Raw genomic sequence first — 27909 nt, 5'->3', positions numbered from 1 at the left:
AGAAAACAGTTTTCCTGATGTTCTGTTTTAGATAAGAGCCTAAGCCAGAAAGTGCAGATCAGTTCTCAACTTCCCATTTTTTTCAAAAGTTTCTTAGCTCCATACGTCAGAAGTGGCAGTTACCTCACATGCCTGAAAGGCACCAAGTGTGGAAGTTAGATCACCCACGTGACAGAAACTCAAGTCCTTGTAGGGAGCTCCGTCACAGATGTAAATAAAAGGACTTTGGCTTTTGTAGGGTGAGATCCATAATCATTAACTCATTTGACTTAGAAAAACTGTTTGGTTTCAGGTAACTCAGTAGAAGGTAAGGTCTTTTACTGTGAATGGAAATAAAATAAATGAAGCTCATGTCCACCAGGAGTACTGAGACTTATCAGGTAAAGGCTTTTCTAGTAAACATGTCCCAGGTGAAATCTTGTGGATCTAGACACAAGTTTTGATCTTGATGACTCCTCAGCTTCATCCTCAGTCCTTCGGAGTTTTAAGGATTCTCCAGAACCAAAACATCAGGTATGCAGTTTGTACTTCTTTTCATTTGTCAAATGAAACCATGTGCTCAGCTTTATGCAGTGCCTTTGCCTGGATGACTGTGACATGACATCAGGAATCTGAACCCCCAGGATGAGCCAGCCAGATGAGTTGCACAAGGAGAAAATCTGGGAGGGGAAAGCATCCTCAGCATTTGGCAGGGAAAAGAAGGAGCAGTGCTCTGAGTAGATACTCAGCCAGAGGGGGAGGAAGCTGGAGAAAGAGGCTTTGTTTCTCTTAATGCATGATCCTCTCTGTGTCGGGACAAGAGAGTGAGCAATAGTGCAGAGACCAGCTGCCTGCCCAGCCCTTTTGATCCAGAGGGGAGAGAGATGCTCTGTGGGGAGGATGGAGTCAAAACAGGAGAAATGAGAGAAGGTAGGATGAAGGATGCTGGAGAGGTAGTGGGAGGAATCAACCACTGGCCGTAGTAAGTTGTTATGAGTGACTCTAAACAGCATGGGAGAGTTCCTGTGGGAAGCTAGTGCAGACCAGATCTCAACTCACACTGTGATTTGCTTCATAAAAGCACACCCTGTAGAGCACAGGCTGAAATTAAAGACCATCTTTTCTTCAATTTGCCTTTTTTATTTTTTTTTTTACATGGAAGCAGCTTCTCAGGTTTAGGTTGGATAGTAGATGAATAGACATAAATGGTTCCTTAGCATCACATGTGATTTTAGGCTCAATAACAGCTAGAGAGAGGAAAATTCACACTACAAAGGTCAGTAGTGCTTATTTCTTTATTGACTATACAGTGAGACTAAAAATAGAAGAGATGATAGATGCTATAAGTTCCCTTCACAGCCTAAGTGAACTACAAGCTCTTTACTCAGTCTGTGATGTTCAGAACCACATCTGTTTGTTGAGCAGCATAAATAACTGCAATAGGATTTTACTGTTTTGGCTGGCAGCAGCAGGGAAAGCAATCCGGTTCCTTTCAAAATCACCTCAGCTAGTGACAACATTGCTCAAGGTTTAGTCACCTGCTTGTCAAGGGCAGGTACGGGAAGGCAGACAAACTGGAAAACCTAGTGTTGCACAGCTGAAGGCTGTAGTTCTGGCGACAAGGCAAATCGATATTTCCTCCACCTCCTGTTTCTCTGTAGTTAGCGCAGAGAACTCTATTTGTCCTTCCAAGGAATTCCCCTCGTTTGTCAGTGTTTTGAGATCACTGCTGTGAAAACTATCCTGACTCTCCCTGTTACTGTCTCCAGCCTCACACCAGAACTGCTACTGACCATAAGTGCAGCTGAAACCAGAAGGAAATGAGTTGCCTCCGTGCCTGCTTCAGAGACAGAGGTCCTCACGCAGAGACAGAAGCTATGAAAAGGCAAAACTCTGGTCAGGAGCATGAAACTATTGAATTACAAGAAGATAATGTGGAGGAAAGTGAGGCAGATCATGGCAAGCCTCTAAATACTCCAATAAGAAAGGTAGGAATTTCACTTGCTCATTTGATGCTTGCTGTTGGGGAAAATACCACACAACAAGGGAAATTACACTTTGCAGGAACTTCTTGTAGGGGTGGTTTAATTTGTTGTTTGAGGGAGAGGGAAAGGTTATTCATGTGAAAGTAACGGCTGAAAAGCTTTTAAACATATTTCTTTTCTTCTGCAAAATGAAGTGTTCTAATATTGGAGTTGGATTTTAGGCTTTATATCTTTTGTGCTTGGCTGTTTGTGAACTTTAACTTAGGAAATGAAGTTGTAATTGGTAGTCTGAGTTTTGCTTTATCTTTTCATGTACTGTCATTTGGACTGGGCTGAAAACTAGAAAGGAGAAAAGTTGAAACCCATATAAAAAATGGGCTTTCTTTCAGAACAAATTAATCAGAAAACAGCATTGCCAAAACAAGAATAGAATGTCCTGCAACAGACCATGCTGGATTCTCTCTCTTTTTATCCTTGAGCAATTTGCAGCTGCTAACAATTAGAAATTTGTATGAACAGAGTGCCCCAAAGCCTCCGTTAAGAACAGCATGTGAGTCCTGAGGTTTGTAGCTCCCAGTGTTTAGCTTAAAGCCATGGAACAGACTAACACTGGCAGAGGGTTAATATGTACTCACAGGTGACTTGTACAGTGATTTTCATTATTTAAACAAGAGCAGAGGGAATATCTGTGACAGAGCTAAGAAGTTTCCCACTTTTCGGTAAGGATGGCTGAGCCCTCCTGAGTGTGGGGCTGCATTAGTCATGTCACCCCTCCCTTCCTGCTCCCGGCTGAGCAACAGCAGCGGCTTCCTTGTGCCAGCGGCACTGATCATCTCTCCGGGCTGATTCATACCACTGGACGGGCAAAAAAAGCATTTTCTCTGCTATATTACCTCTGTTCTGCTAAACTGAGTCAGCTTGCTCCAGGGTCAGACAAATTCTAGCAAGGTTCAAAGAGGAACAGGGGGAGGGTAGAGGAGAGGCAGGGGTGAGCTCGAGCCTCTTGGCTGTCTTGAGAAACTTTACCCTTAAGTTTCTGTTTAGCCTTCCTCTTCCCGGAACTGGATTTTCATCTGGGCTCTGTTTCTGCTGATTCTGGCAACTGGCTTCCTATCCTATACGGAGTGCTGGAAAATTCTCATGCCCTGCATGCTGCTCAGGTGGCAGGTTAACCAGAAATCCCAGGGAGAGGTTTTCTCTGCCACTGCTTCCTCCCAGCAGTGTTGCGATGTATATGGGCAATGTTCAGAGGGTGTTGGCCCAGCTGGTAGAGGATAGCCGGAGAGCTGAATGTTTGCTTGAGATCACGACAGTTTGCTGCGTGTGATTATGAATTATGCTTTTGTGATGGTCTAAATATGGGGCTCAACTGAAACTTGGGCTTGATAACTGCCGGTCTCAACTGACATTATTATGTCTGATTTCATAGCTGTACTCTACGCAGTAGTCACTGTTGCGTATTTTTCTTCTTCTTCTTTTCAGATACAAACCAATATTCTAGTGTCAAGTATTAAACTGAAGCTTCATTCTTCTAATACATTTTAAAAATCAAATAAATATATATGTGTGTAAACACAATGACACCTGAAAGCATGTTGTAAGCAAAACTGTATTCAGCCTTTGCCCTTCATTCTCCACCAAAACAAAGTTCTGCATGCAGGGGTGTCTGCAGAGACCACTTTCTCTGCCCCCACTCCTGGAGAAATGACTCTTGTTAGATCTTTCTGTGGGTGTCTGTGTTCTCCCCCTGTTCATCTGCCATCCCCAAAGAAGCTTTAAGCCAGCTGGTGGGTGTCAGTTAAAATCAGTGAAAGGTTTCTACCATGCTGTGTTCTTAGAAAGTTCAAAAAGTAAAGGAAGGTGACCTGGGTCAGTGCCTCCAGCTGGCAGCTGCTTCCTGCCAACATGCACGTGTGTGGCACAGACAACCTGCAGCTTGTGCTTTTCCTCTCCCGGTACTGATGTCAAAAAGGACATGGAGTTTACAGTGGATGAGGAGGAATTACAAAGGCAGCCTGGTCTACTTTCTTATGAATTCATGCCCTTCCTTCAGTCTTCTGGCTGTGGAACAAAAGAGCTGGAGGTTTTTTTATTTGTTTTGCTATGTCACCTAAGCTTTTTTTTTTTTTTTTTTTTTTTTAAATATTAGTACTTTAACTAATAAATCAGACTTCTGCCATGGTCTTAAATCTTATTAAAATTAAGTGAAAGCCAGGTATTGTCCTTTCTCTCTTATATGTATGTGCACACGGACAATTTCTTTGAAGAGAATTTCCTTGTGATCTCCTAGAACAGGTGAGATTTGTAGTAAACTTTATTTGAAATGTACTCAATAGCCTTCAAGTTTCCAATCTTTTGGAGGAAAAGGGAGTCAGCTGTAAAAGTCTCAATTATTTTATAGTGTTCTATAGTATCTGGTGAATAGCAGTCCACTTGTTTTGTGTGCTGGCATCCAAGAGCTATGAAGACTGGTATGATCAATGTCACAGAGGTGAATCATTCTGGAAATTCCTCCACAGACAACTTTTTTGGTTGGGAGAGATGGCAAACGTTAAAAGGACAGCTTGTGAAACAAGTGAATCAAATCTATGTAGTTGAAAAAAACTTTGGAAGAACGTGAAAGCACCTTTCTAGTGCCTTAGCTTTATGGGCAACTCAGGAGTTAGAACTTCTGCACAAATGGGGAATGATACATCTATCTTTCATGTAATAACCTAACTGTGAATGTCCTTTGCCTTCTGGAGGTCCCTGTTCCCACCTGCACCAGTACTTAAGGGCAGGAACCCCACACATAAGGCATTGCTTACCAATGAGTCTCTCCTACGTATGTAGAGTTTTTTGTTTCTAAATGTAATAGTAGAGATATCCTTAAATGTTATTTCCTGCCTTATTTCATTAATCAACATGTCCTTTCCTTTTGTAACTAGGAGACAGATCACTGGAAATCATGCGGTAATATAGTTTTCTGGAAGTGTAAGCTATGGATGGTTATAACTACAATTTTTCTAGTATTCTTCCTGGTCATTCTCATCAGCCTAATTCTTTATTCTAGTAAGTATCTCACTCTTAGTTTGTCCTCTAAAAATGTACAATATGTACAATCTAACAACAGAAACTGAAAAGTAGTATCCTTTAAATTCCTGTAAACTTCTGAAGGGACTGCAATGTTGGCTACAGAGGTAGGAGTTTTGAGTAGTGGATGTGAATGCTTCTATTTTAGCAGGCAGCAACTTGTATCCTGATCAGATGGCAATTCCAGTTTGTAGCTAAGCGAGAAAACATGACAAGAACAGAGTCAGGGATGAGGATGGAAGTTATGCCTGGAATATTGCAACAAGTGCAGGGGGTCACTTTCGTCCCCTGGTGTGATGTCAGTGCCTGTCCGGCCCAAAGCAGCTGACTTTCGCTAATGGGGGCAGGTGATTGACCTCCCTGTGCTGTGACTTTTCTTCAGATGACTTGCACTGTCTTTCTGTTACTCCCAGTCAGCCCTTACCTAGGAAATGTGTGAGAAAGCCACCCTGGAGAAAGCAGGGAGGATTTTTTTCCAATATTTCTGCTAACTGGAACTTTTTCTTACTTTTTTCTATCTCCTTTTGAATATTAGATGTTTACACAGATGAGGATGACTACTGGGATCCTGATGCACTACTAAATAGTGGAAATTATCGCAATTTTTCGGGAACTTTTAAGTTAATGTGTGGTCTCCCACATCATTTCTCTGAAAACATTACTAAGAGGGTATGTGTTGATGTGGTTCTTGGCAAAGCTGACTCTGCTTGCAACATAGATTCCGTGTTTTCTCTTTTAAGAAGTTTGTGTTTCTCTTTGTAGCAACTTCATCATTTGCAAATCTACAAAAAATTCTAAGTTGTACTTTTTCTAGTGTAATTTTAAATCCAGATCTAGAAAAAATAATTTAAAAAAAAAAAACAAACCACTTGATTTTTTTTTCCTAAATTTGAGTAATGGTTTGGAGATAGTCTTCACCATTTTAGTAGAATAATTTAGGTTAGGAGGGACCTGTGAAAATCACCTAAACCAAATGTGGGTTAAAAATCCTGTGTGTCGCATTCTTCTGTAAGTGCGTGATGACAGCTTGGGTTTATAGCTGCTGTTTCCATTGAGCTATCATGGCTCTGAGTTCTGGCTGAAATAAGCTCAGCAGGCACAGCACTGCTGATTTAGACTTCTTGTGGAAAGCAGGTCTCAGGAGAGAGACTCTTCCCTCTACCAAGTAAGATGTTTTGGTACTAGTAAAAACCCAAGCCAAACAACATAAATTGCCCATGGCAACTTGAGCGCATACTTTTAGTTCACCCTGAATGCCTCCATTGTGTTAAGGTAATATAGTAGTCACTCAAATGCACAGATTAACTTGTCTGTCAAGATTAAAAGGATTGTGTACCCTTTCCAGGACAGATATTTGCTGATATTTGAAATTCAGCACCTGTGTTTATGCCCCTTAAAATACCTTGTAAGAATGATTTGCTGTACATTCATATGGGGAAAAGAGAGAATGAATGGAAGAAATATTTTTTTCTTTTCTTCTTTCTCTCCAAGTTAATAGATGTCTACAGTTCATCTCCAGCTCTGGGACGCTACTTTAGGTCACCTCCGGTAGTTTATTTCAGGTAAGTAATTTCACCAAAATTGTCTGAAAATTCCAGGCTTTTGATGAGACATACACATGCCTATGTATATATGTGCAACATTTAAATCTGCAAGAAAAAGGTTGTTTAGGGGAGAGTGACATATATATATGTAGTGAAGACCAGTTAAAGCATCCTCTAGTGTAAATGGCAAGTGCTGCTAATAATATATAATGACAGTAACATTTTGTTGCTGTTAAGTATCACCTCTGTCTTTGGTTAGAAGTGCAGCCCTTAACAAACACATTTAAGGATATTTATTAAAAGGAAAATGAGCTACTGGAACCACTTGAGATTGGCATCGCTTAAATAGCCTTGAATAAATAGAACAGGGTTCATGGGGAGGAGAGAACTATTTTGTTACCAATAGAGCTAAAGGTGATGGGGACTTACAAGTTGCAAGAGCCAAAACAACAATATTGCATCACTGGTTTGTTTGGACCACTTTTCCCCTTACTTTATTTTAGACAAAGGGAGCAAATCTCAAAGCAACAGCATATTGGAGAGACTGGTGCAACAGGAGTGAAAGGCAGAGGAGAGGCCACTCTAGCCTGGGTGGGAGATGCTAACACATGAAGGAGAAGTTCAGCCACAAAAGGCAGGTGGAACCAGAGGAGTAGCAGTGGTAGGAAGAAGAGGAAAAGTATCCAGGCCTGCCTTGCAGAGACAATGGAAACCTTCAAGCTGGAATAGAGGGAGGATCTTAGTCCCAGCAGAAACTGGCACTGGAGAAAGGCTAAGGAGTCTGCTGTGTTTCACAGAATCACAGCATGTCAGGGATTGGAAGGGACCTCAAAAGATCATCTAGTCCAATCCCCCTACCAGAGCAGGAACACCTAGATGAGGTTACACAGGAATATGTCCAGGTGGGTTTTGAATGTCTCCAGGGAAGGAGACTCCACAACCCCCCTGGATAGCCTGTTCCAGCGTTCTGTCACCCTCACCGTGAAGAAGTTTCTCCTCATATTTAAGTGGAACCTCTTGTGTTCCTGTTTGAACCCATCGCCCCTTGTCTTACCATTGGCTGTCACCGGGAAGAGCCTGGCTCCATCCTTGTGACACTCACCCTTTATATATTTATAAACATTAATGAGGTCAGCCCTCAGTCTCCTCTTCTCCAAGCTAATGAGACCCAGCTCACTCAGCCTTTCCTCATAAGGCAGATGCTCCACTCCCTTAATCATCTTTGTTGCCCTGCACTGGACTCTCTCCAGCAGTTCCCTGTCCTTCTTGAACTGAGGGGCCCAGAACTGGACACAATATTCCAGATGTGGTCTCACCAGGGCAGAGTAGAGGGGAAGGAGAACCTCTCTCGACCTACTAATCACCCCCCTTCTAATACACCCCAGGATGTCATTGGCCTTCTTGGCCACAAGGGCACAGTGCTGGCTCATGGTCACATTGCTGTCCACCAGGACCCCCAGGTCCATTTCTCCTACACTGCTCTCCAAGAGGTTGTTCCCCAACTTATACTGGAACCTGGGTTTGTTCCTGCACAGATGCAAGACTCTACACTTGCCCTTATTATGAGTTTCATTACATTTTTCCCTGCCCAATTCTCCAGCCTGTCCAGGTCTCGCTGGATGGTGGCACAGCCTTCTGCTGTGTCAGCCACTCCTCCCAACTTGGTGCTATCAGCAAACTTGCTGACAGTGCACTCTATTCCATCGTTCAAGTCGTTGATGAATACATTGAATAATACTGGCCCCAGTACTGACCCTTGAGACACTCCACTAGACACAGGCCTCCAACCGGACTCCGCCCCATTGACCACAACTCTCTGGCTTCTTTTCTTCAGCCAGTTTGCAGTCCACATCACTACCTGATCGTCCAGACCACACTCCCTCTGTTTAGCTGTGAGGGTGCTGTGGGAGACTGTGTCAAATGCTTTACTGAAGTCAAGGTAGACCACGTCCACTGCTCTGCCATCATCCATCCATGTTGTTATGTCTTCATAGAAGGCTATGAGTTTGGTCAAGCACGACTTCCCTTTGGCGAAGCCACGCTGACTGCCCCTAATGACCCTCTTATCCTTGATATGCCTTGAGATGGCACCAAGGATACGTTGTTCCATCAGTTTCCTAGGGATGGAGGTGAGGCTGTGTTTGAGACTATAAAGTTTCAGTCTATGGAGGTACCACAGATTTACAACAGGAGGGAGGCTGAGAAGCAGAGGGAAAAGTGGGGCAAGAAATCAGTTGCAGCATAGTCGTGCCATGGAGAGATAGCAGAGGCACCAGGGAAGGCAATCAGGAAGCTTCCCCAAGGACTTCAGGAAAAGCACTCTTACAAATGGGATTGGAAAGATGGGAGAAAATCAAGGGAAGTAGTTTTGCAAAGTCCCAAGGCCCTTGAGAGAGCAAGGACAGAGGAAGAGCCCCCTGGGGCTGTGACAAGGGGCAGTCCTGAGAGTACTCTGGGGAATGTGCTCCTCTGCACTGCCAGCCTTGGGCGTGCTGGCTCTTTTCAATGAGGGAGCTGTAGCTCCTTAGCCTTACAGGCAGAAATTATGATTTAGATCATCAAATACAAAGCTGTAATTCTGCATACATATTGACTAGCTGATCTCTCCCTCTCTGCCTCTTTGTGTGTGTGTCTCCCTCTCTGCCTCTTTGTCTCTCTCTATGTCCTCTTCTTTTCTCCCATCCAACTACTTCCTTTTAAATTCTGTGAGTATAAAATGTAACTGTTGAATTGTAGTCAGTGGCTTTGGTAGACCACAAGCAATGAAATCTCCAGAAATGGACTCCACCTTGGTGGTTTGCCTAATTCACTCCAGAGCTGAGGAGCTAGGAGCACAGCTGGGTGGCCCCAGGTACTGCTAGCAGGAGAACAAATATTTCTGCAGGTTCTTAGCTTACCTATGCATGAGGTATTGCAACACCTCTTATCGTTATGTACTTGTGAAGCATGAGTGCAGCAAAGCTTACCTCATTAGGACACGTGTCCCGTTACCATTTTTGCATTGTAAACGCATCTCAGGTTGGCTTCAGGTATGCACCCAGTTCCTGTTAATGTCAAGAGCTGCTCTGAGAAGGGAGGGGGAGGAGGAAACTGGAATCTTTGGCAGTTTTCTTTTATAATGCTTTTCTTTAGAATGAGTTTTTAAAAAAATCTATGTCAACATTGGTATGAAAAGTCAGTCAAAAAAGAAAAGATCCAGTGGGGACTTGAAGGCATTCATACTTGACTTTGTTTTTCAGTAATGAAAGCTCTACTGTATTTTATCAGCTAGAGTTTTCTGTACCACCATCAACGGAGGGGTTTATGGAAAATACAATGAACCCAGATTTTATAAGGAATGTTTTACTTCAAAGTATTTATGATGAAGATGATACTTTTAATCCTGGGACATCTGAATGTAACAAATTAAAGATTGACCTGACTTCTCTCACGTTAGCATGTAAGTGCTGTACATTAGAGGGACTGTTTCTTTACAAAGAGCAGACATATGTACTTGAAGGAGTGAAATCTTTCTGGAAAGATGTTGAGATTTGTTAGTAATTATATTTTGCACAACAGTATTAAGAAAATTGTAAAATATTTGGTTTTCAGGAAAGTCTTGCTATGCTTAGCTTATAACCTAGGGTTCACTAGTCCTCTGATGAGAAAAGTGAATAGTAATGAAACTGGTTAGCTGCAGACTTCAACTAAACTTTTCAGATCTCCTCTTGCATTTTATGCCTACAAAGAAGATCTCCTCACATATATATATATATATATGTATACATATATATATATATATATGTACCATAATGGGGAGCCAAATAATTTAAAATGTTTCTCCTTATTTTATATTTATATTTGAGTGCTTATAAAACAAATTTTAATCCAAGTACAACAGGGTAAATAATTTGAGACTGAATTCCTGATTTTTTCTTTTCAGTCAAGAATGAAAAAGCCTCCTGATTTTTGTCTTTTCAGAGTATTTTTTTTTAAATTTATTATGCATAGGAGACATCTTCTAAATGAGCTAAACATTCATTCTTCCAGATTTTCTAGGTAGTGATTCCAATGACTACCAGTGACAAGGTAGTGATTCTAATGCAATTAGATTCGTCTTGTATAGAAGTTCTTTGTCAGTATAAAAGTTCTATAAGCCTTGCAGCTTTACTGAGAACAACACATGGAGCTGCTTCCCCCCAGTTCAACTTACTGAGCCACACCTCTGTGCTTTCAGAATAATTCTAGGCTAACACATCACCATACTGGGTAAACCAGTAAGGTGTGCAATTAACGCATATTGATTTTTTTGGTACTCATATCAAGGCAGCAACAAGTCATGAGTTCCAATTCTCAGTGTAATTTTTTTCCTTAGATATTGACGGGGTTCATAGAAAATGCAGAGTAAATGTGTCAGGAAAGAATATGCTGAAATATCTAACTGAACTGTAATTTTAATGTTAATAATACATTGTTTTAACTTTCAGAGAAATGATGAAAAGACTCCTCATCTTCATCTCCACCTAGAAGAGATGGGTTTCTCCTATTAGTAATCCCAGCGTAGGGGACTATTCATTAGGTAGAAACAGTTCTAAAGATGTCCTGTAAATATTGTCTGTCATTATTGTAAATGGAAAATGTGGTATATTTATAACAGTGTTATACTCCTATAACACCTCTACCTCCTTCTTCATTTTTGTCCTAATATCTCAATAACCCATTTCACTTCTGTGAAAATCATGTGTCTTGTCTGATGCACGCTCTGTTGACTTTGAAACCTCTGCTTTGTCTTGCCTTATGACTAACTCTGGACTCCTTGCATGAACTTTAAAAGCAGTCTTGCACATGGCTCCTTTATTTTCTTGGCTTATCCAAAATTATCTGCACAGCTTCGTTCTTAATGCTCGCTTCCACCCATGCTTATGTGTGTTACTTCTTCCTCTGCTAACTTCATATGCCATGATTCCCCATTGTTCTTTCCTCATAAAACAGCCTGAAAACTTATATATCCTCTCAATTTTCTTGAATTATGTGTAAGACCTTTATGCTAGCTTCTTAAGTGACCTTCAGTTCTCATGATTCCGTTGCTCATCCTGCAGTCTTCTGAGATACGTGGATAATGTAAAGAGAAACAAAGGAAAAAATATTGGGAAGAAACATGTTTTGTTTACTAAATGCATCTGAATGCCACAGGATTTTTTCAAGGGTCAGATTAGTTGTGTGCTTTAATAACTAGCTACTGTTACTAGTGAATAGACAACCATTTGACTGATATTTGTAATTCAAAGAGAAACCAGTCTATACCCTTAATTGTAGTCCCTGTCCAAGCGGTGGGGATAAAAATGAACAGATGCGAGATATTTGCCTTAATAAGGCAGAAAATAGTTGTTCTTGTTGACAAGAGATCAGATGAGATGGACCAATACCAAGAGAAAGGTGCTTAAACAGACCAAGTGGGCCAACGTGGCATATGAGTTATAACTAGTAACTGGCTATAACATGAAAATTAAAAACTAACTATTAACTCTATGTGGAACAGAACAGATTCACTACCACGTTAGTGAAGTGTAGCTTCTTGTCATTTGTTTATATCCAGTGTAAACGTTAATATTGTTGGATAGACAAGTTTATTTTAAGAAACCTTTTGTAATGTGAAAAATATCTTATTAGAAACTGTTTCTCTTTTTCTAATATTACTGGTTTATTTAAAGAGTAATCTGACAATTTTACTATGCATTAAATTATTTTTTTTTAGTCTTAGAGTGATTGTTTTCATTCTTCAGCAGCTCCAGTCTTTCAGCTGTTTGAGTTGGAAAATAACCATTAAAATTCTAAATCCTGAGAGGTGTATGAAGTGTCTGCCTCACAGAGCTGTACACTCAAACCCCTATTTGTTGTTGCTTGAGTTTTAACTGAGCTTGGGAAACAGCCTGGACCAAATTTGTCATTCACATGGCTCTCACATTTGTGATTTTTGATTTGTAAGATTGGCTGTAAGAACCATAATTTCTTTTGATGCAATATTATGTGCAGCATACAACTAGAAGTTATATTCCTTCTCATTCTTACCCTGGGGAAGGACAAAATTAATGATTTGTATGGTTTGTCCCAAAAGCAGCAAATTATGAAGATACCAGCAGCAAATAAATAATTTGCCTTTGAGATGCTGTTTGATGTTGTTGCTCTTGCTAAGATGAATGAACCAGCCCTTGAACACCTCTTTATCTTTATTCCCTTTCTACAAACTGAAAAATAATACAATTATTATGGTTCTTTATGGTGATACCGCTATGTGCCTGAGGACCCAACAGAAAAAAAAAGAAGGATCCCAGCATTCCGTTTTTTTTTTTTTTTCCAGCCATTATCATCTATCCCAGTACCTTTACTCCAGCAATTAACAGGAAAGAAGGAGGTGGAGTTGTAGCAAGATGTGATATTCAACAGAAAATGTCTGACTTTACAGTCTACCTCCAGTCAAGCTTTGAATTCTCATTGAAGGAAATATCAAAAAATAACCAAAAAAAGTGGTTTCTGGGTTTATATCTTTGAGGTAAATTGATCATGTAAAAGGAAATAACCAAGTGAATTAATTATGGTCACCCATTAGAGACAGAGCAGTGTGCAAACACATTATTTCATCAAGTTAGCTATTTTGTGTGAATGCTTAATGTTAATTTTAATAGAAGGACTGTGCGTAATACTTTAATGACTGAAGTGACTGCGACACTGCTAAAAAGGAAAAGACAGTTCTGGTAATTCAGCTTGTGGAGTGTACAACCAGCCTTTCAAAATCCCATGGGACACAGTCATCTGTGTATCCACAGCAGCTGTTACAGATTTGGGGCAGATGTCTTCACCACAGCGGTACCTGCAGGTGCTGCCTGCACTGTGCTGGCAGTGTGTCTGTCCACTGCTGTGTGGAACCACTCACCCATGGGACTGAACCCGGCACTGAAACTGCAGGTGGGAATGCAAAGGTTCTACGCTATAACGCCAGGGCTGCAGCCAGCAATCACACGCAAAGGAAGATTTTAAATCAGGAAAACTGTTCAATATTTTCTTACAAATTGTTTTATTACAAAAGTGGAGGGAGTGAAGAAAATATGCTCAAGCAAGAACACAGGCACGTAATCACTTTATGAGCTCCGCTGAGCAGTTGAATAACTGGTTTCAGTCCTGTGCGCATGTCTAGGAATGCTGCTTACAGAGGGGTGATGGGCTACAGGGAAGTTATCTTCTGGCGTTGCAGAGAGACAAACCTGAGACTCCAGATGGATTGAGCTTGAAGTTTTCTGTCATGGAGACACCACCTGAGAATCTTCTACTGAGGGGTGTGTAGTTACTGCCTGGGCAGCATCAGGTTTCATAGACTTCTAACTGTCCGCAATTTTTGTTTTGCATGCAGTTTGTTGCTTTTTTATGTAATTCAAATTTCCTTAAGACTTCAGTCTAATATAAGTAGCACTACATTAAAGCGGGGAGCAATTTGAGAAACAAGTTTTTTGTCAGAATTGTACATTGTATAATGGTATATATCAAGCAGGACAGAAAACTTTGGAAAAGATTAAGTGTACCTAACACTGGGTCTATGCTTTCATTTGAAAAAAATTAAACACTACCCCCCACAACAAAGAAACAAAAATCCCAACAACAAAGGGTGTTTTTATTGCATTTTTGAGATTTCTATCAGTAGTTCTGTAAGACCGCTTTTTTTAAAAAAAAAAAAAGTACCATAGAAATCCAGAAAAATGTGCAGCCTCAGTTGCTTCTAGTAATGAAACACCTAAGGCTCTACAGAGAAAGTCTTACAATGGCAGTTGCTACTGATTCCTCTTTAACTGTCAAGTCCTATACTCTGTCCATGTCTCTTTCTGTGTTCATCTTTTCATGGACAGGTAGATGTGTCCTAATGAGTAAGCTCAGTGACATGAGCGAGGTGTTTGAAGACCTGACAGCAGAGGAAGGATGGTGAGGAAGTTCGCATACTGCTGGCTTAAACATTCAAACAAAAGAGTACCTTAGGAGCAGAAAGTATCCTTTTCTAGGTTATCAGGACATAATCGTATTCACTGTGCTCTTCAGTGCTGGCAATATTTTCCTTCCTCTTGGGCACATTGACAAGTGCGTATTCTGTCTGGTTGTTTGTCTTAACCACAGAGGCTTCATGTTTTACACCATGGCTGACAGTTGAGTACCACAGTTCACTGGAATTCATAGAATCTCTTTTGGCAATATGTTCCTGAGTGAGGGGGAGAAAGAGAGAGAGAAGCTTCAGTGTGATTATACTCTGAATAAGTTTGCAATGTGAAGAAATCTGGTATAGCCTGTGTGCTCATACGGTGGTGTTGACCAATGCATGAGGTACTGAAAATAGCTTGTAAATCCAGAGTCATTTCCCTACTGTACAGGCCATGGATGGACACCAGGTGCACCAAACAACAAGTGCACACCTGGTGTGGGTGGAGAGTGAAGGCCTGACTCTTGTTCTGAGGTTGATAGCACTTAGCAGTAGGTTAGGTAATAAAAAGCTCATCACCACACACACGAGGGAGCACAGTGGCAGGTGGGAGAACCCAAATCATTCCCTGCCCTGGGTCCCCCCAGAGCTGTCCCAGGAGATCCATCATCCTGGTGGTCCCAGGGTGACATCTACCCAATGAGCAAACAGGAACAGCTCTCCAGACCACCTTAAGATGGGGTGTAAGGGGATGTTACTAAAGGTATGGGACATATTATTGATGCAGGTGAGGGGAGGACATTTGTGATTTACACAAGACTTACTATTATGGGGGGAACTAAAGTGAGGGATCAGGGTGATTTGAAGAGCAAAAGGCATGGGAAAGTAGGGGGATAAAGGGAGATCCAGGGGAGTCATGGTCAGCTGCCATAGAGACCGTAGGGTCTGGGAGTTGACTCAGACCCCAAATGTGCATGTGTGTCTATGCAGGAGACACCCTGTCCTGGAAGGCACCCGGCCTCATGTGAGATGCAGCGATGTCTAACCCCCTCCCTGGTCATCCTTGTCTAATGCTCTCCCTGAATACAGAGGGAGAAGAAGGAAGAGGCATTAATGAAGGAGGAGGTAAGATTGTGTGGGAAAATGCCTTCCCAACTCTGTTTAGACTTGTCCCTCCTTTTGCCTCTTGAAGGTGTTTGCTAATGGGTTGTGGATGATTGTGCATCTGAATAGCTGGCAGGATGACTCACTAAATCTAAAGGGATGATGTCAACTGCTCAAGTACTCAGAAGTTAAAAATTTGTTTGCCCTGATGCTCTTGATTTGAACTTACTGGATAATAAAGCCAACAAGTATGGGTTTTATAGTGTCATCCTGTATTGCCTGTAGCAGTAGTAGTATTTTAAGTGGGTGCCACCAAGTTCACGCTGACATTTGTGGCTACCTTTCATACTCTGTAAGTGGAACAGAGGTCTCTGCTCCATGGGTTAATAAACTCAAAGGGTTTTCTTTTATTTTTCAAACCCAAAAGTGAGAAATAGTTGTTAGAACCTAATTTCTGCCAAATCGTTCTAGGATTTTCCTAGTTTATATAAATCATTTTGTCTGTTTAGATTCTGCTTGGTGTGAAAGTTGTCCTGATTTTGAAGACACTTCACTGGAAATAATCCCTGAGTTTTGATCTGAGGCTTTATACAATTTTGAGATTCAGAAATTCCAGAAGATTTAAGGACCAGAGCAATCAGGGTGGACTTGCTTAAGAAAAGGAATTCCCTACCTATCTTCAGGGGTGTGGCTCTCTCCTCCCCTAGTCACTATTGCAGAGAATTGGGAGGGCAGCAGTATTTCTCCTAATGAGCCTGTGAAATGAGAACAGGTAGGCTCTTCATTTTCATTGGCTTCAAATCCACTGAGTGAAGCCTGGAGCATTTCTTGTCCCTTTCAACATACAGAACCACCGAAGACTTGCTCATAGCCACATTTTCCAGAATCCTTCCAGTCTACGAGTTGTGAAAGGCTGTTACTATCGACCTTCCCTTATCAGTGGGGAGACTGAAGTGCAGAGGTGGAGTGATTTGTCCCACATGACGACAATGCAGGAGGAGCAAGCATGAAGACTCTTGAGATGTCATTTGACTCTTTCATTATTCATAGGCCATGTTGAATACTCAGAAGGGACGTCTCTCCTATTGCACTAACAACCCTTTCAGGCCTGTCTTCAAACCACACTCTGGGACTTTTACATGGGACCAAAAACTCTCAAAACTAGACAGCTACTTGGCAGGTTCCCCATTACAGTTCCACCCCCTTATCTTCCCCCACAGTCCACCCCATGCTCACATGTGCAAATGATGAGCTCATTTAATCACACCCTTTTCTGTCATCTTGCCCACTTTCTTCAAAATTTTCTGCTAAACACCCACATATCTGTCAAGCACCAACTTTTGTTTTACTGATGTCATCTTGAAAAATAAACAAACAAACAAAAAATAAAACAAAACCTAAACAAACAAAATACCCCAGCAGGTTGGGCTGCTAAATGGCAACGCTTTGTTCTGCGGTACAAAGGGCTTCTGGTGATTGTTTGCCATTGGTGACTCGAGGCAACTTCAGTCACCCTCTGCTAAAATGACCAAAGCAGAGGTGCATACCACAGGTACTCAGCTGCTGCCTCTTGGAGCCCAGTATATTAACACAAATGAGTACAGGAGACAGTGAAGTGCACCTGTTGAGAAGTGGCTGCTCCCTCACCCCTGCCATCCCTTTCCTCCAGGACAATGAGCTTGGGTAGAGGAGCAGGGCACATACCAAGTTATGTAGTAACCTCTTAAATTACCTTGGAGTGTATTGCCAGAGCTCCTGAATCTAACCCCAAAGCAGGGAAGTAAGATCAACCGGGCACTGTGTTGACCATGCTAGTCTTTCCTGCATGTCCCCTCCTGCAGTGCAACCATTTGACCCATTCTGGTTTATAAGAAACTAAATCGTCAGTCTGATAGTGCATATTCTGAGACTTTTCTTCTTCCTTCTAGAGTAAGTGGAAAGGGAAACCTTATCTGTTCCAACAGACACTTGGTCTTTCTCTGAGACATCCAGTATTTTCTTTTACAATAGAAAGATTAGCCATAACCTTTTAAGACTCCAAGTATTAAATCTCCCTTTGTCTTTCAGCTTAAGACTTCTTTTATTACTAAAGCTTGTTGGCAATAGTCCAGTTAAATGGCTCTATGAAAAGATGTGATGCTGAAACTGAAACTTTTTCTGGAAACATGACAGTTTTGATGAAACTGTAGGTAAGAGAGGTTATGCTGGCTACCAGAAAGCTGAGGGGAGGAGGAGAGAGAAGGACCCCCGCCGAGCCATAAATTGCCAAGTGGCTGGGGGCGCTTAACTTGGACACGATCATGAGATACAGCCTCCTGAACTGCCTCATTTGGGCCAGTGTTACACTCAGCCTCTGAAATGACAGGTGAGTGCTGCGGTCTGTTTGGCCACTGGCTGCCCAAGAGTGGGGCTGTGTATCATAGTTTGTGTACACACATTTATTTGATACACTGGGCTTAAACTGATGTTTTTCTGCATCCCAAGCAAATAACCAGATTATGAGGTTTTCTCTCTCCTGTGGGAATGTGGTGGACACCTCTCTTTTTGACACATGGATGTTTTGGAGAGCAGCAAAAACATTCACTTTACATTCATTTTACCTTGATGGTACTTGGTGGATCGCTGTCGGTCTGTGCTGGAGAAAGAGGAAGAAATCATGTGATTGTCATTCTTTTGTGCAGCAACAGGACACAAAGATTTTTTACAGCACAGGATTTACTAAGACTTAGCTACAGCATGAGCACAAGCTGCTCAAAATCATGAGCTAGTGTGACATTAATTGGGGAAAGGGTTGAATCTCTGAGAGCTAAGTAAATCTGATGGCTTTTGAAGATTTATCTTTTCTCTAGTTTAATACACACATGTCACGAAGCACTGCTCATCAACCTTGATAAAATCTAGATGTGCAGCCTTGTTTTTGTTTGTTTGTTTTTTTTGTTTTGTTTGTTTGTTTCGGTTTTGGTTGGTTGGTTTGGTTGTGGTTTTTTTCTGTGGGTTTTGTCTTTTTTTTTTTTTTTAACTTCACTGAAATCAGTTTTATGTGTGTCTCTTAAAAATGGCTGTTCTTGTTTGCTTGGTCTCTGACTTTATTTCAGCTTTATGGCTAATGCAGCCTTAATTCTGACTGGGATTGCTGGCGTTAGGGTGCAGAGGCATGATGTGTCACATGCCCAGTGTGCACTGGGTGTTTGTGCACTGGGGTTGGGTGGGTTTGGGCTTTCCCGGAAATTTGTCTCTCTGCCCTGTAAGCATCTAAAGGGCAGGGGCTTGTTGTTTGCATCATCTTTTCTCACAGCTTTATTTTTAGCTGCCTAGCTGGTTCTTGTTATGACGTTGATTGAGCTAGTGGTCACTCCTGGAAAATTTCAGAGCTGAGCTTTCACTTTTGCCTAAGATAACGGGGGTTTTAAGCATACTTGTTTCGCAACCTGACTGAAGGAAAGATGTCAGTCTTTCAATATTGTGTCAAAGCTGCCAAGTTAGAGAACTTAACAGTATTTTAAAACACGACTGTACTGCCTTGACACTGACATGAAATCACCTATATACATGACTAAAACAAGCTGTTCCTCCTTAAGCAAATACCACACTTTGTGTAAAAAGTGAAAGTATTATACCATCCCTACATGAAGGGCTTTACTCACTGATGGAAAACATAGCAGTCTGAATTGAAACCAAGACCTTGTGATTCATGTGAACACACGCAATCCTGGTTACTACGTGAGTCTTCCCCATTTGCATGTTTAGTATGCTGAGACTATTTTATTAGCAGAATACCTCATACTCACGTGTGTTTAGAAAAAGTCCCAACCTGTACTTGTATATGGGGAACGGAGTCTGGCATGTGACTAAATGTGGGGCATGCTGAGCTGGAAGTCCCTTCTCCTGCACAGGTGCTGTAACCAATAGCCTCATGCAGAATTTTCCCCAGAAAAGTCTGCTCAGCTGGTCATGCAGGCATGAAGGTGCTCTGCAGGGCTGGTGGCACCCACAGATAAAACCAATAAGTGGCCACGGCTGGGAGTCAAACCCAGTAGTCGCTTTCCTTTGACCTCCCTTGGATTCCCTGTTTTACTTGCAAGCTCTTGCTAGTCCTGTGTTGTGAATGGAACCCTCTTGTCCTTTCATCACTTCTCTCTGCCAGGTAACATAGAGCTTTGTCACAGTCACCACACCACTGTGCTGGGTCTTTTGCAGGAGCAGACACCAGGCTCCTCACTTCACTACAGGCTACCACATCTGAAGAGAAAACTGAGAGAGAAAAAAATATGCAGGTGCTTGTTTTTAGCACAGGCATCCCGTGAACTGGGTGCTCCCCTGCTACAGTTTGGAAGCTTTCAAGTCTGTGGGTCCAGCTGTGATTTACCAAGGCTCAGTTTACCATCACAGGAGGCAGCTGCACAGCAGTGGCTGAGGCACACGTGGTGCAGGAGGCTGGAGGGGATGGCTGCCTCCTTGTGTTGTGTTATTCCAGAAATAAAAAAAGCAAGAGGCCCCAAATAATCCAGTTCAATGGAGCAGCAAGAGGGCAGATGTAAGGAGGTTCCCACCAGCTGGGATGCAAAATGCCTTGTTATGGCTGCTGCCCATGGCTGTGCCTGTAGACACCAGCTGCCTCCTTAGCAATGCTGTGTGCTGGTGAAGGGCTCTCCCACACCCCCAACCCATGCCATGCTACACCACCCCCAGGGTGCTCAAGAAGCATCTTTACTTACTTTCCTTGTGGGAGTACCTTTTTCTTCTGGTGGGAACACGTACTTTCCACCTAGCGTATGGAGAAACGGGTGGGCAGATTAGGTCTGGTGCTGGTTGGCCCTCACTCCCCACCACCAAACTCTGGGCACCTATGATCACATAAGGAAGCTCCACCACCACTTATTTGGGCAAGCTACTTCACACAGCTTCTCTGCCTTCTCAGCCTTTCCCCTGTCGGTACACAGGAGGCAGCCCCAGGCAGGCACCCAGCCCTGCCCAGCAGCTTCAGGAGCAGGGGCTGCCCCAGGGGAAGAGAGACACAAATCACAGGTCCCACCCAACGGAGAGATGGCAGGGACAAGCAGGCAGCAGACAGCAGGCATTGTGGCATTTAGCCATTCCTGTGAAGTACAGCCTTTTTCCCCCTGCGGCAGCCTGGCAGCAGCTCAGCAAAATTCGTGGTTTTGAGGAGCAATCAACCTTTCTGGGCTTGTCTGTATTAAATACCTCCAAATGGGTGAGTGAGCAGTAAATATTGTGAAACGATATGAAAGAAAACAGCCCCATTCCTCCCCAAATTATTCAAATCAGTCTATGTACCTGTCTGTCTCCATGAAAATCAAAAGAAAGGTAAACACTGTGATTGTATAACACAAACTGCAAACCCAAAGGTGAGTGCAAGGCTAGCGGACAGGCCAGCTCCTGACACATCTAAAAATAAACTTTGTTGTTTCGGGCAGAAAGCTATACTTCCAGGTTTAAATACTAAAATTGTTTGGCAAATTTAAGATCCTCTAAGTTATGGCCAGACTGCTCCGTTACCAAGCTTTTTGATAATATGAGCTAGGCTTGCTGACGTGTGCACTGTTGCTTATAGCTTACAATTTTGTGCTTGTAAAATGCTTGTGGAGTAATTTACATACATTGTACAATGTGGTAATGATATTTATATGTTAGATATACATATATAATAAAATGTACTAACGTACTGTAAAGCTGCCAAGTTATATGAAGTTGAGAAATAAACCCAACTTGCTGCTGGAGATGCATTATGAGTCAGTGTCTAACTGCGTATTTGCATGTTCTATTTTTTTTTACCAGTACTGGAGGTAAGTAGATAATGTCACTATTCTTTGTTGCTGTCGATACTTTCCTTGCTAAACATGTGGTCCTAGATCCTAGTTATTTCATATACTACCCAAATTTGGCAATTAGCATGAAATAATTTATTTGTGCATATGCCCCTGGTGTTTTTATGAGAGTAACAGGAATGTTTGCAAATATTAGTGAACATCCCAACTTCATGTTTACCAAAGATTTTAGATTGCTTTCATTACAGCTGGGAATAAAGAGAAATCCAATCCTAACTCATTCCAAGTAGCCTACCTGTTTTTCTTTGAATTGTATATGTCATTTTGCCCACACTCAGTATGAACTCTTCTAGCTTAGTTGGAGATGCCAATGTGAATATATCTTATGTGTATTTATAATACACATAGTTAACAATAGAAGTATATCATAACTGTCAGATGTCATGATTTTGCTATAAGTATTGTTGTTTTCTGATCATCTATTTATTCAATTTTTTTTGTTTATGTTCAGTTGGCTTTTGATTTTTCTCACTTGGGAGGAAAGTTTGTTGGGCTTGGATAGCTCTTCTCTTGAACTGTCATAAGATAAATAGTATATGTTTCTGTAGCAAGTTAGAACTGTAAACTGCTGTACAACCCTTAGATAAAGTCTTATTTAGTCAATAATGTGTAATCCTATGGGAAATACGTTACATGGCCTGAGAATCGAAAACGTTTTTTTAGCATCTGCATCCATACTACAGACATGCTGGCTCCTTTGAGGCAGGTTCCCAGCAGTTATAGCAGGAAAGCCTCACTTGCATATTGTTGGAGGGGTTTTGGAGGTGTTGGCTCTTTTTGTGTTGTGTGGTTTTTTTGAGGCAATTATAGGTACAGCTTTATCAGTGAAAATGCTGGGAAATAGTTCTGGCCAACAGTTTCAAAAGAAGAGAAAAGTGACTCAACTATTAAAATAAAAAAAACAGCAACAGAATTAACTTTCTTTGTTTCCATAGTTTCACTTTGCTGTTTGCAGAACAGCAATACGAGCTGTTGTACAGATTTCAGAGGCTGTCATGCTTGGGAAGTGGTCAAGCCAAATAAAGAAGTGTCACTAAAAGCTCTCCAGATAGAAGAGATGAAGTGGTAGGCTTGGGGATATATAGGAAGAAGAGAAGAGGGTCAAGAAACTGAATACAGAGGAGGCAACAGGGTATATGGACAAATGATGGAGTCCAAAACCATTCAGCTTCAGGTTGCGACATTTTCTCCCAGCAGCTGCCATATCAAGCCACCTGCTCTTAAGAGCTTGAATTTGTGTTAGGTCTGCTTTGCTCACCTGAAGCTACAGTTACCTTCAGTCTGATTTTACTTCAAACCCATTTGCCAAAGTGCCAACAGACAAGGTGGTGGATGCCCCTTCTGTCCCCAGAAGGGACTTCCTGGGCAGAGGTAGTGAGATGCTGCTGATATGGTCATGCACACATCCACTGAGCCACCTTCATAAGGAGTGATGGCAGCCTTGCCTGTTTTCAGAAATACAGTTCTCTTCTGACCTGCTGTGGGACATGACAGCACCAGTCTTCAGGAGCTAGGACTTCAGTGGGTAGCTGCTGCAGCTGTTGTCTCCATCTAACTTGTTCTCCCTCAATAAGAGGTTACTGGTCCAGAAATAGTTTTGCTGGTACCTGGCTCCTTAAACCAACCACCTCTAACACTAAACTGCCAAACCCTAAAAAACAAAACAAAACAAAAATCTCATCTGACGAAGACAAAAAATGATATCTTTGTTCTGTGGCTAGCTGCTTGACTAAGAAAGCTCAATACCCCCTCATTTCAATGTGTTGTCAGTCCTGCTACCCCAATAATTGCCCCTGTGTCTTCTCCCTCTGGGACCCCACTAGCCACAGCTGGTCCTCACCTACTCATGGGCTGATTCACTTTGAGCTGATGACCTAAATGGACACGTAATTTTGGGTTATTTCCTCCACCTGGCTGCTGGTATTCCCGAGCCTTGTAGTTAGTCACTCCCCCATCCACAGGTATCCATCTACTTTGTTTTTTTCCAGATCTGATTAAAGCTACTCAGGAGAGATTCTGGCAGCTGGATGGTGTGACTGCATGAGCCTCATTCCTTAGGAATTTGGGTTTGCAACAATATAAGTTAAGAATGCAGAGCAAAATGCTTTGGGGAGGATTTTTGGAGGTGGGTATACGCATTGTGTGCCAGATAAGAAACAGAGGCATTTTGGGGGACCTTAGCAAAATCATTATGAATTTGATCTCACAGCAGTACTGAGTGCCTTCAGGAGCACAGGATCGGGTGAGCATGGATGGGGTGACTGCTATGAAATATGCACAAACTTTCATGAGCTTTTCATTTAGCCTGATTGTGACCCTGCCTTATGCTGTGGAGGAGAGGAGCCCTTCCTAGCTGACCCTCAGCCCCTGTGCAGTGGTGGCTGGGGGTGGACGTCGGCAGCGCCGGAGCTTTGCCAGAATGCTGTGTCACTGTACAGGAATGACAGTTTTCTAAAGAAAAAAAAAAAGCTCTGTCATTTCTCCATCTCTCTGAACTTCTGCAAGGTCTGATTTTTCAGAAAGACCCAGCTTTATCAGCAATCAGGCAGCTATGACTGAGGAGTGATGTGCTACACAAATTTCACGGTGAGCTGGCTTTGCTAATTGACGGGAGATGAAGCAAGATGAGTTGCAGTTGCTTTCTGTCCTGCAAGGGCAGCTACTTAATGATCTCCCTGTGATACTTCTCCTGGCAGTAGTTTGTTACAAAAGAGCTTTTGAAGGTTGGGAGCTGCCTGAGCACAGGCTGCCACAGAGCACTGTGCCAGTACCACCATTTATGGCAGTGGACTTTCCTCCCCTCTCCTCCGATGTGTGATATCCCTGTCAACAGCTAGCAGGAAAAACCTGTTTTATAAAAACGTTGCTTATGGTGCCCTGCTTCCTGCTCCTAAAAAGCAGTCAGTAACATTTTCAAAAGCAGCACAAGTGCCATTTGTAAGTGTGACACAGGCACCTAAAGCACTGGGGATTCAGCAAGCTTGGGAACCAAGAGCATGGGGCTGGGATCTGACAGGTGTGTGAGCTCAGTGCTGCTTCGTGCTGCCACAGGTGAGGACCAACCAGCTTCACATGGATTTTGTTGGCCTCAACTGAAACTGCTTCTGAGAAGAATGGTTCCATGCTTTGGGGACTTTTGTTTTTTCCCTCACAGCCAGGTAAAGTGGTCATGCCTTAGACCTCCTGCCACAGACCTGCAGAGAGGTGAGGGTTGCACTCTCTTTGGAAATAAACAGAACATTTATTTTTGACAAACACTTCATCTGAGCTTCTTAAGACCAAGTAAGCAGTCAGGGTGCAGTTCTCAGAAGCTGATTACTTTTTCTTTGATTTACCAAGAAGGCAATGGGAAAGAGAGGGGATTTTCCTCTCTGTGCACCTTCAAGGAAATAATCTGTCCACACAGTGGTTTTTTTGATGTTTCTACTAGGAGAGGTCTTACAGGAGAGCCCTGATGACTGTTCCTTGGATGTACAAAGGCACAGACTGAGAGCTAGGACAGTATTTAGCAGACATAAGGCTGTGACACAAACACCTGGCAAAGCAATGGCCAGAAGGGCTGGATGCCTGGGTGGGATAGCATCCAACATCTGCCACTCTGAAGTGGTGTTGCCTTTTCTAGGTGTCTTTTCCTATGGCTATGGATAGCCAGGCCAGGCAAACCCAGCTGTATACCGTGACACAGCAAGGCTGGAGGGTGAGAGAGTCACACGAAGCTATGGCACCATGGTGTGGCATCCCCCAGATGGGCCAGCCCTGGTCACCCTGTGCAGCATCACCAGCTGTGATGCTGGCTCTCACCTGCTTGTGTCTGGGATCTGCCTCTCATCTTCCCCCACCTCATCATATTTAGGCACATGGAGTCAGGCTCTCTCCTTGAAAATCTCAGGTTGCTCTAAGATAACATGTGAGCTGCTTCTTTCCCAGAACAAACCTCCCTCTGTTCACTTTAATGAAAGAAGTCTTTCCTTGAGCCAACCAGTTTTGGTGTGTGTGTGTGTCATTATTATTATTCAAAAATTTCCGCCGGTGTGACTTTGTATCTCTGCTTTGTAATGTGCTGCTTCAAGAGCCAAAGTTTCCCTGTATGCCCTGTTTGGATGGAATAAACTCAGAAGTATCTAAGCGCTTTACTATTTCCAGGTAAAAAGGATATTTTTAGTACAATTTCCCCCCTTTCCATGGGTGATATTAAAGAATGTTGTGCTGAAAAGTGGTTGAATCCTGCTGGAAACCCTCACTGCAGGGAGGGCAGCGATGGCAGCTTGTTGGCCATAGCAGCATGGCACCTGGGCCAGTGCCCAACAGTGCTTGTGGTCCCTGCACTGAGCATCTCCAGCACGGATGGTGCAAGAAGGCAACCTGCCTGTCCTAGGTGACTCCTGCTGTGCATCCTCCTCTGTCTTCACAGCTCCATAGGAGACAATCTGTTCCTACCCACTGTTGTACATAACTACAGTATACATATGTATACCATTTCAATATAATTTAATCTATTTACATACAATGTATATAAAAGATTGCCCTTATGAGACAAAATGCAACAGACAAAGTCGGCAAGATGAAACTTTAGGTGCAGTTTTCCTTCCTGGAAACCTGGAGCAGATGACAAGTATTCTGTTCCTTGTGCTCCTCCTCTGTAACACCCTTCCTCCCTTCAGCAAACCCTCAGTGCTGAGAGCCTAGGGATGAAGTCATCTCCCTAAAAAACACCTTGAGGCAATACTCTTTGACATACTAAGAATGACATTGTTCTTCTTAATTTGCTTGCTAACTAACCTTTGTTTAATCAAGAGGCTCCTCATCGTGTCTTACATGGTCCCTTAAGGCTGACTCACTGTAGGTATAATTTGATCCTATATTTAATCAAATCACTCAGCCCTCTTGTTTAGTAATTAAATATAAAATGATATTGAACCTACCTTATTTTTGGTAGGCAGTTTCCCATGCTTCCACTGGATCTCTGCACCCTTGGGCAGCCAATTTTGGTGTGGCTTCCCCGCTGGCTGAATTGTTTTCTGCACTGGCTATGTTACAGATCGAAACTCAGTGACCAAACAGGCTTACTATCTCTCACACCGTAAGCATGTGCAGCACTCAGATATTGTGCATCTAAAAAAAAACCAACAAAAAAAAGCTACCACAGCAGACAACCACGGACGAGTGGGGGTGGGAGAGAAAGAGAGGAGGGATGGAAGAGTGACGTGGCTTCCTGAGGCACTGGGGCCTGCAAGGGTGTGCTATGCTGGTGACCTCCACAAAGATGCTAGTGGGTTGCAGCATGGACTCCCTCTAGGATCCCCTGACTGAAACAGCGACTTGGGGTGCTCTCAGCAAGAGGAAACCACATGCTTAGACCTCTTGCTTTTCTGAGAAGTGGTGTGACAAACTGAATGGTAAAAAACAAACTGTTCAAACACCAACGAAGCACAGCATTTGCTACTGAATCTTTCCAATGCAATCTATTTTTGCTTCTTCCTCTGCTTCTTGTCTTTTTTTTATCCCTTTTTCTTCCTCCTGAGCTACAAGGAAGAAGAAAAATAGAAGAACCAGAAATACAATTTGCAGGGCTGATGGTTCAGAGAGTATGTTTTAATTCCCAAATTGTAACTGCGGTACGTTGCTGAAAAAGAAGAAGAAGAAAAAAATCCCTCTAAGACTTCAAGTATCTGCAGCAATTACATCTAAATACAGAGGTGAGAAGTGATGGGCGCTTAACGGGACAGTTTCACAACATGTACTGTCCCCCAGTAACATGCAGGTTTGCAGACAGATGTACAGCACCAAGAGATAGGTCTCAGCTCAGCAGCCCCCTTCCTTTGTTTCTCTTTTTCACTTTTCTAGGCAGTCCCACATCAGATTTCAGCACTGGCAGCTGTAATTTGCAGTCCTTTGGCAGTGTGGTAGTGGAGGGAGGGAGCCCAGTTTGGGAAGAGATCACAAATCCAGTGTCTCCAAGTCAAACATGACTAAGGTTAAACATCTGTGGCTCCGTACAAACTGCCTTTGTGCCAGCTGATCTAAAACTTGTGCAAAAATGTGACATTTATTAACTGTGCCCAAACAAGCATCACCTGACCCTGTGGCATCCTTTGGCTGCTGACTGTGGGTCCTGCCACAGCCACCCTCATGCAGTGACACAGGCTGGATCGCATCTTGGTAGATGCATCTACTGTCTTTACCCCAGTGAACTGCAGCTCTCCATGTCCAGCTGAGATGCAAAGGGATTTGCAGTATGCAGACATTGTTTATGAGTAGGTTGTAAAGTGTTAGTTAAATTGTGTTTGACAAGGAGCTTCCCAATAGTGGTATCCTCTACTAGTACTGATGGACCAGTCTCCAAAAGACACTAAAATTCAACAGCGAATGAAATAATCCCCATCTCTTTTGCTCTCTTTACAGGCAATGCCTTGAGAGGTGACACTGAATCCTGCTGACAAAGT

At 42.6% G+C, this 27909-nt stretch overlaps 2 protein-coding genes across 2 annotated transcripts; one reads left to right on the top strand and one right to left on the bottom strand.

Moving 5' to 3' along the window:
* Positions 1–244: 244 nt before the first annotated feature.
* Positions 245–12306, top strand: LOC309441691 (TPA-induced transmembrane protein). Its single transcript, XM_082056630.1, has 7 exons — positions 245–513; positions 1749–1967; positions 4892–5015; positions 5572–5705; positions 6528–6598; positions 9820–10019; positions 11047–12306. Coding segments are annotated over exons 2-7 (699 nt in total). The 5' UTR covers positions 245–513; positions 1749–1799; the 3' UTR covers positions 11049–12306.
* Positions 12307–13603: 1297 nt separating this feature from the next.
* LOC309439457 (uncharacterized protein) lies at positions 13604–26592 on the bottom strand. The gene is made up of 4 exons (XM_082052066.1): positions 26389–26592; positions 20336–20385; positions 18221–18255; positions 13604–14798 (listed from the first exon to the last, which is right to left on the bottom strand). Exons 1-4 carry the CDS (start codon positions 26412–26414, stop codon positions 14601–14603), a joined length of 309 nt encoding a protein of 102 aa, XP_081908192.1. The 5' UTR covers positions 26415–26592; the 3' UTR covers positions 13604–14600.
* Positions 26593–27909: the final 1317 nt, after the last annotated feature.

This window comes from Streptopelia decaocto, assembly GCF_964273445.1.
Source record: "Streptopelia decaocto genome assembly, chromosome: 1".
Classification (NCBI taxonomy): domain Eukaryota; kingdom Metazoa; phylum Chordata; class Aves; order Columbiformes; family Columbidae; genus Streptopelia; species Streptopelia decaocto.
The sequence above is the reverse complement of the archived record's forward strand: the minus strand, read 5'-3'. Positions and strand labels throughout refer to the sequence as shown.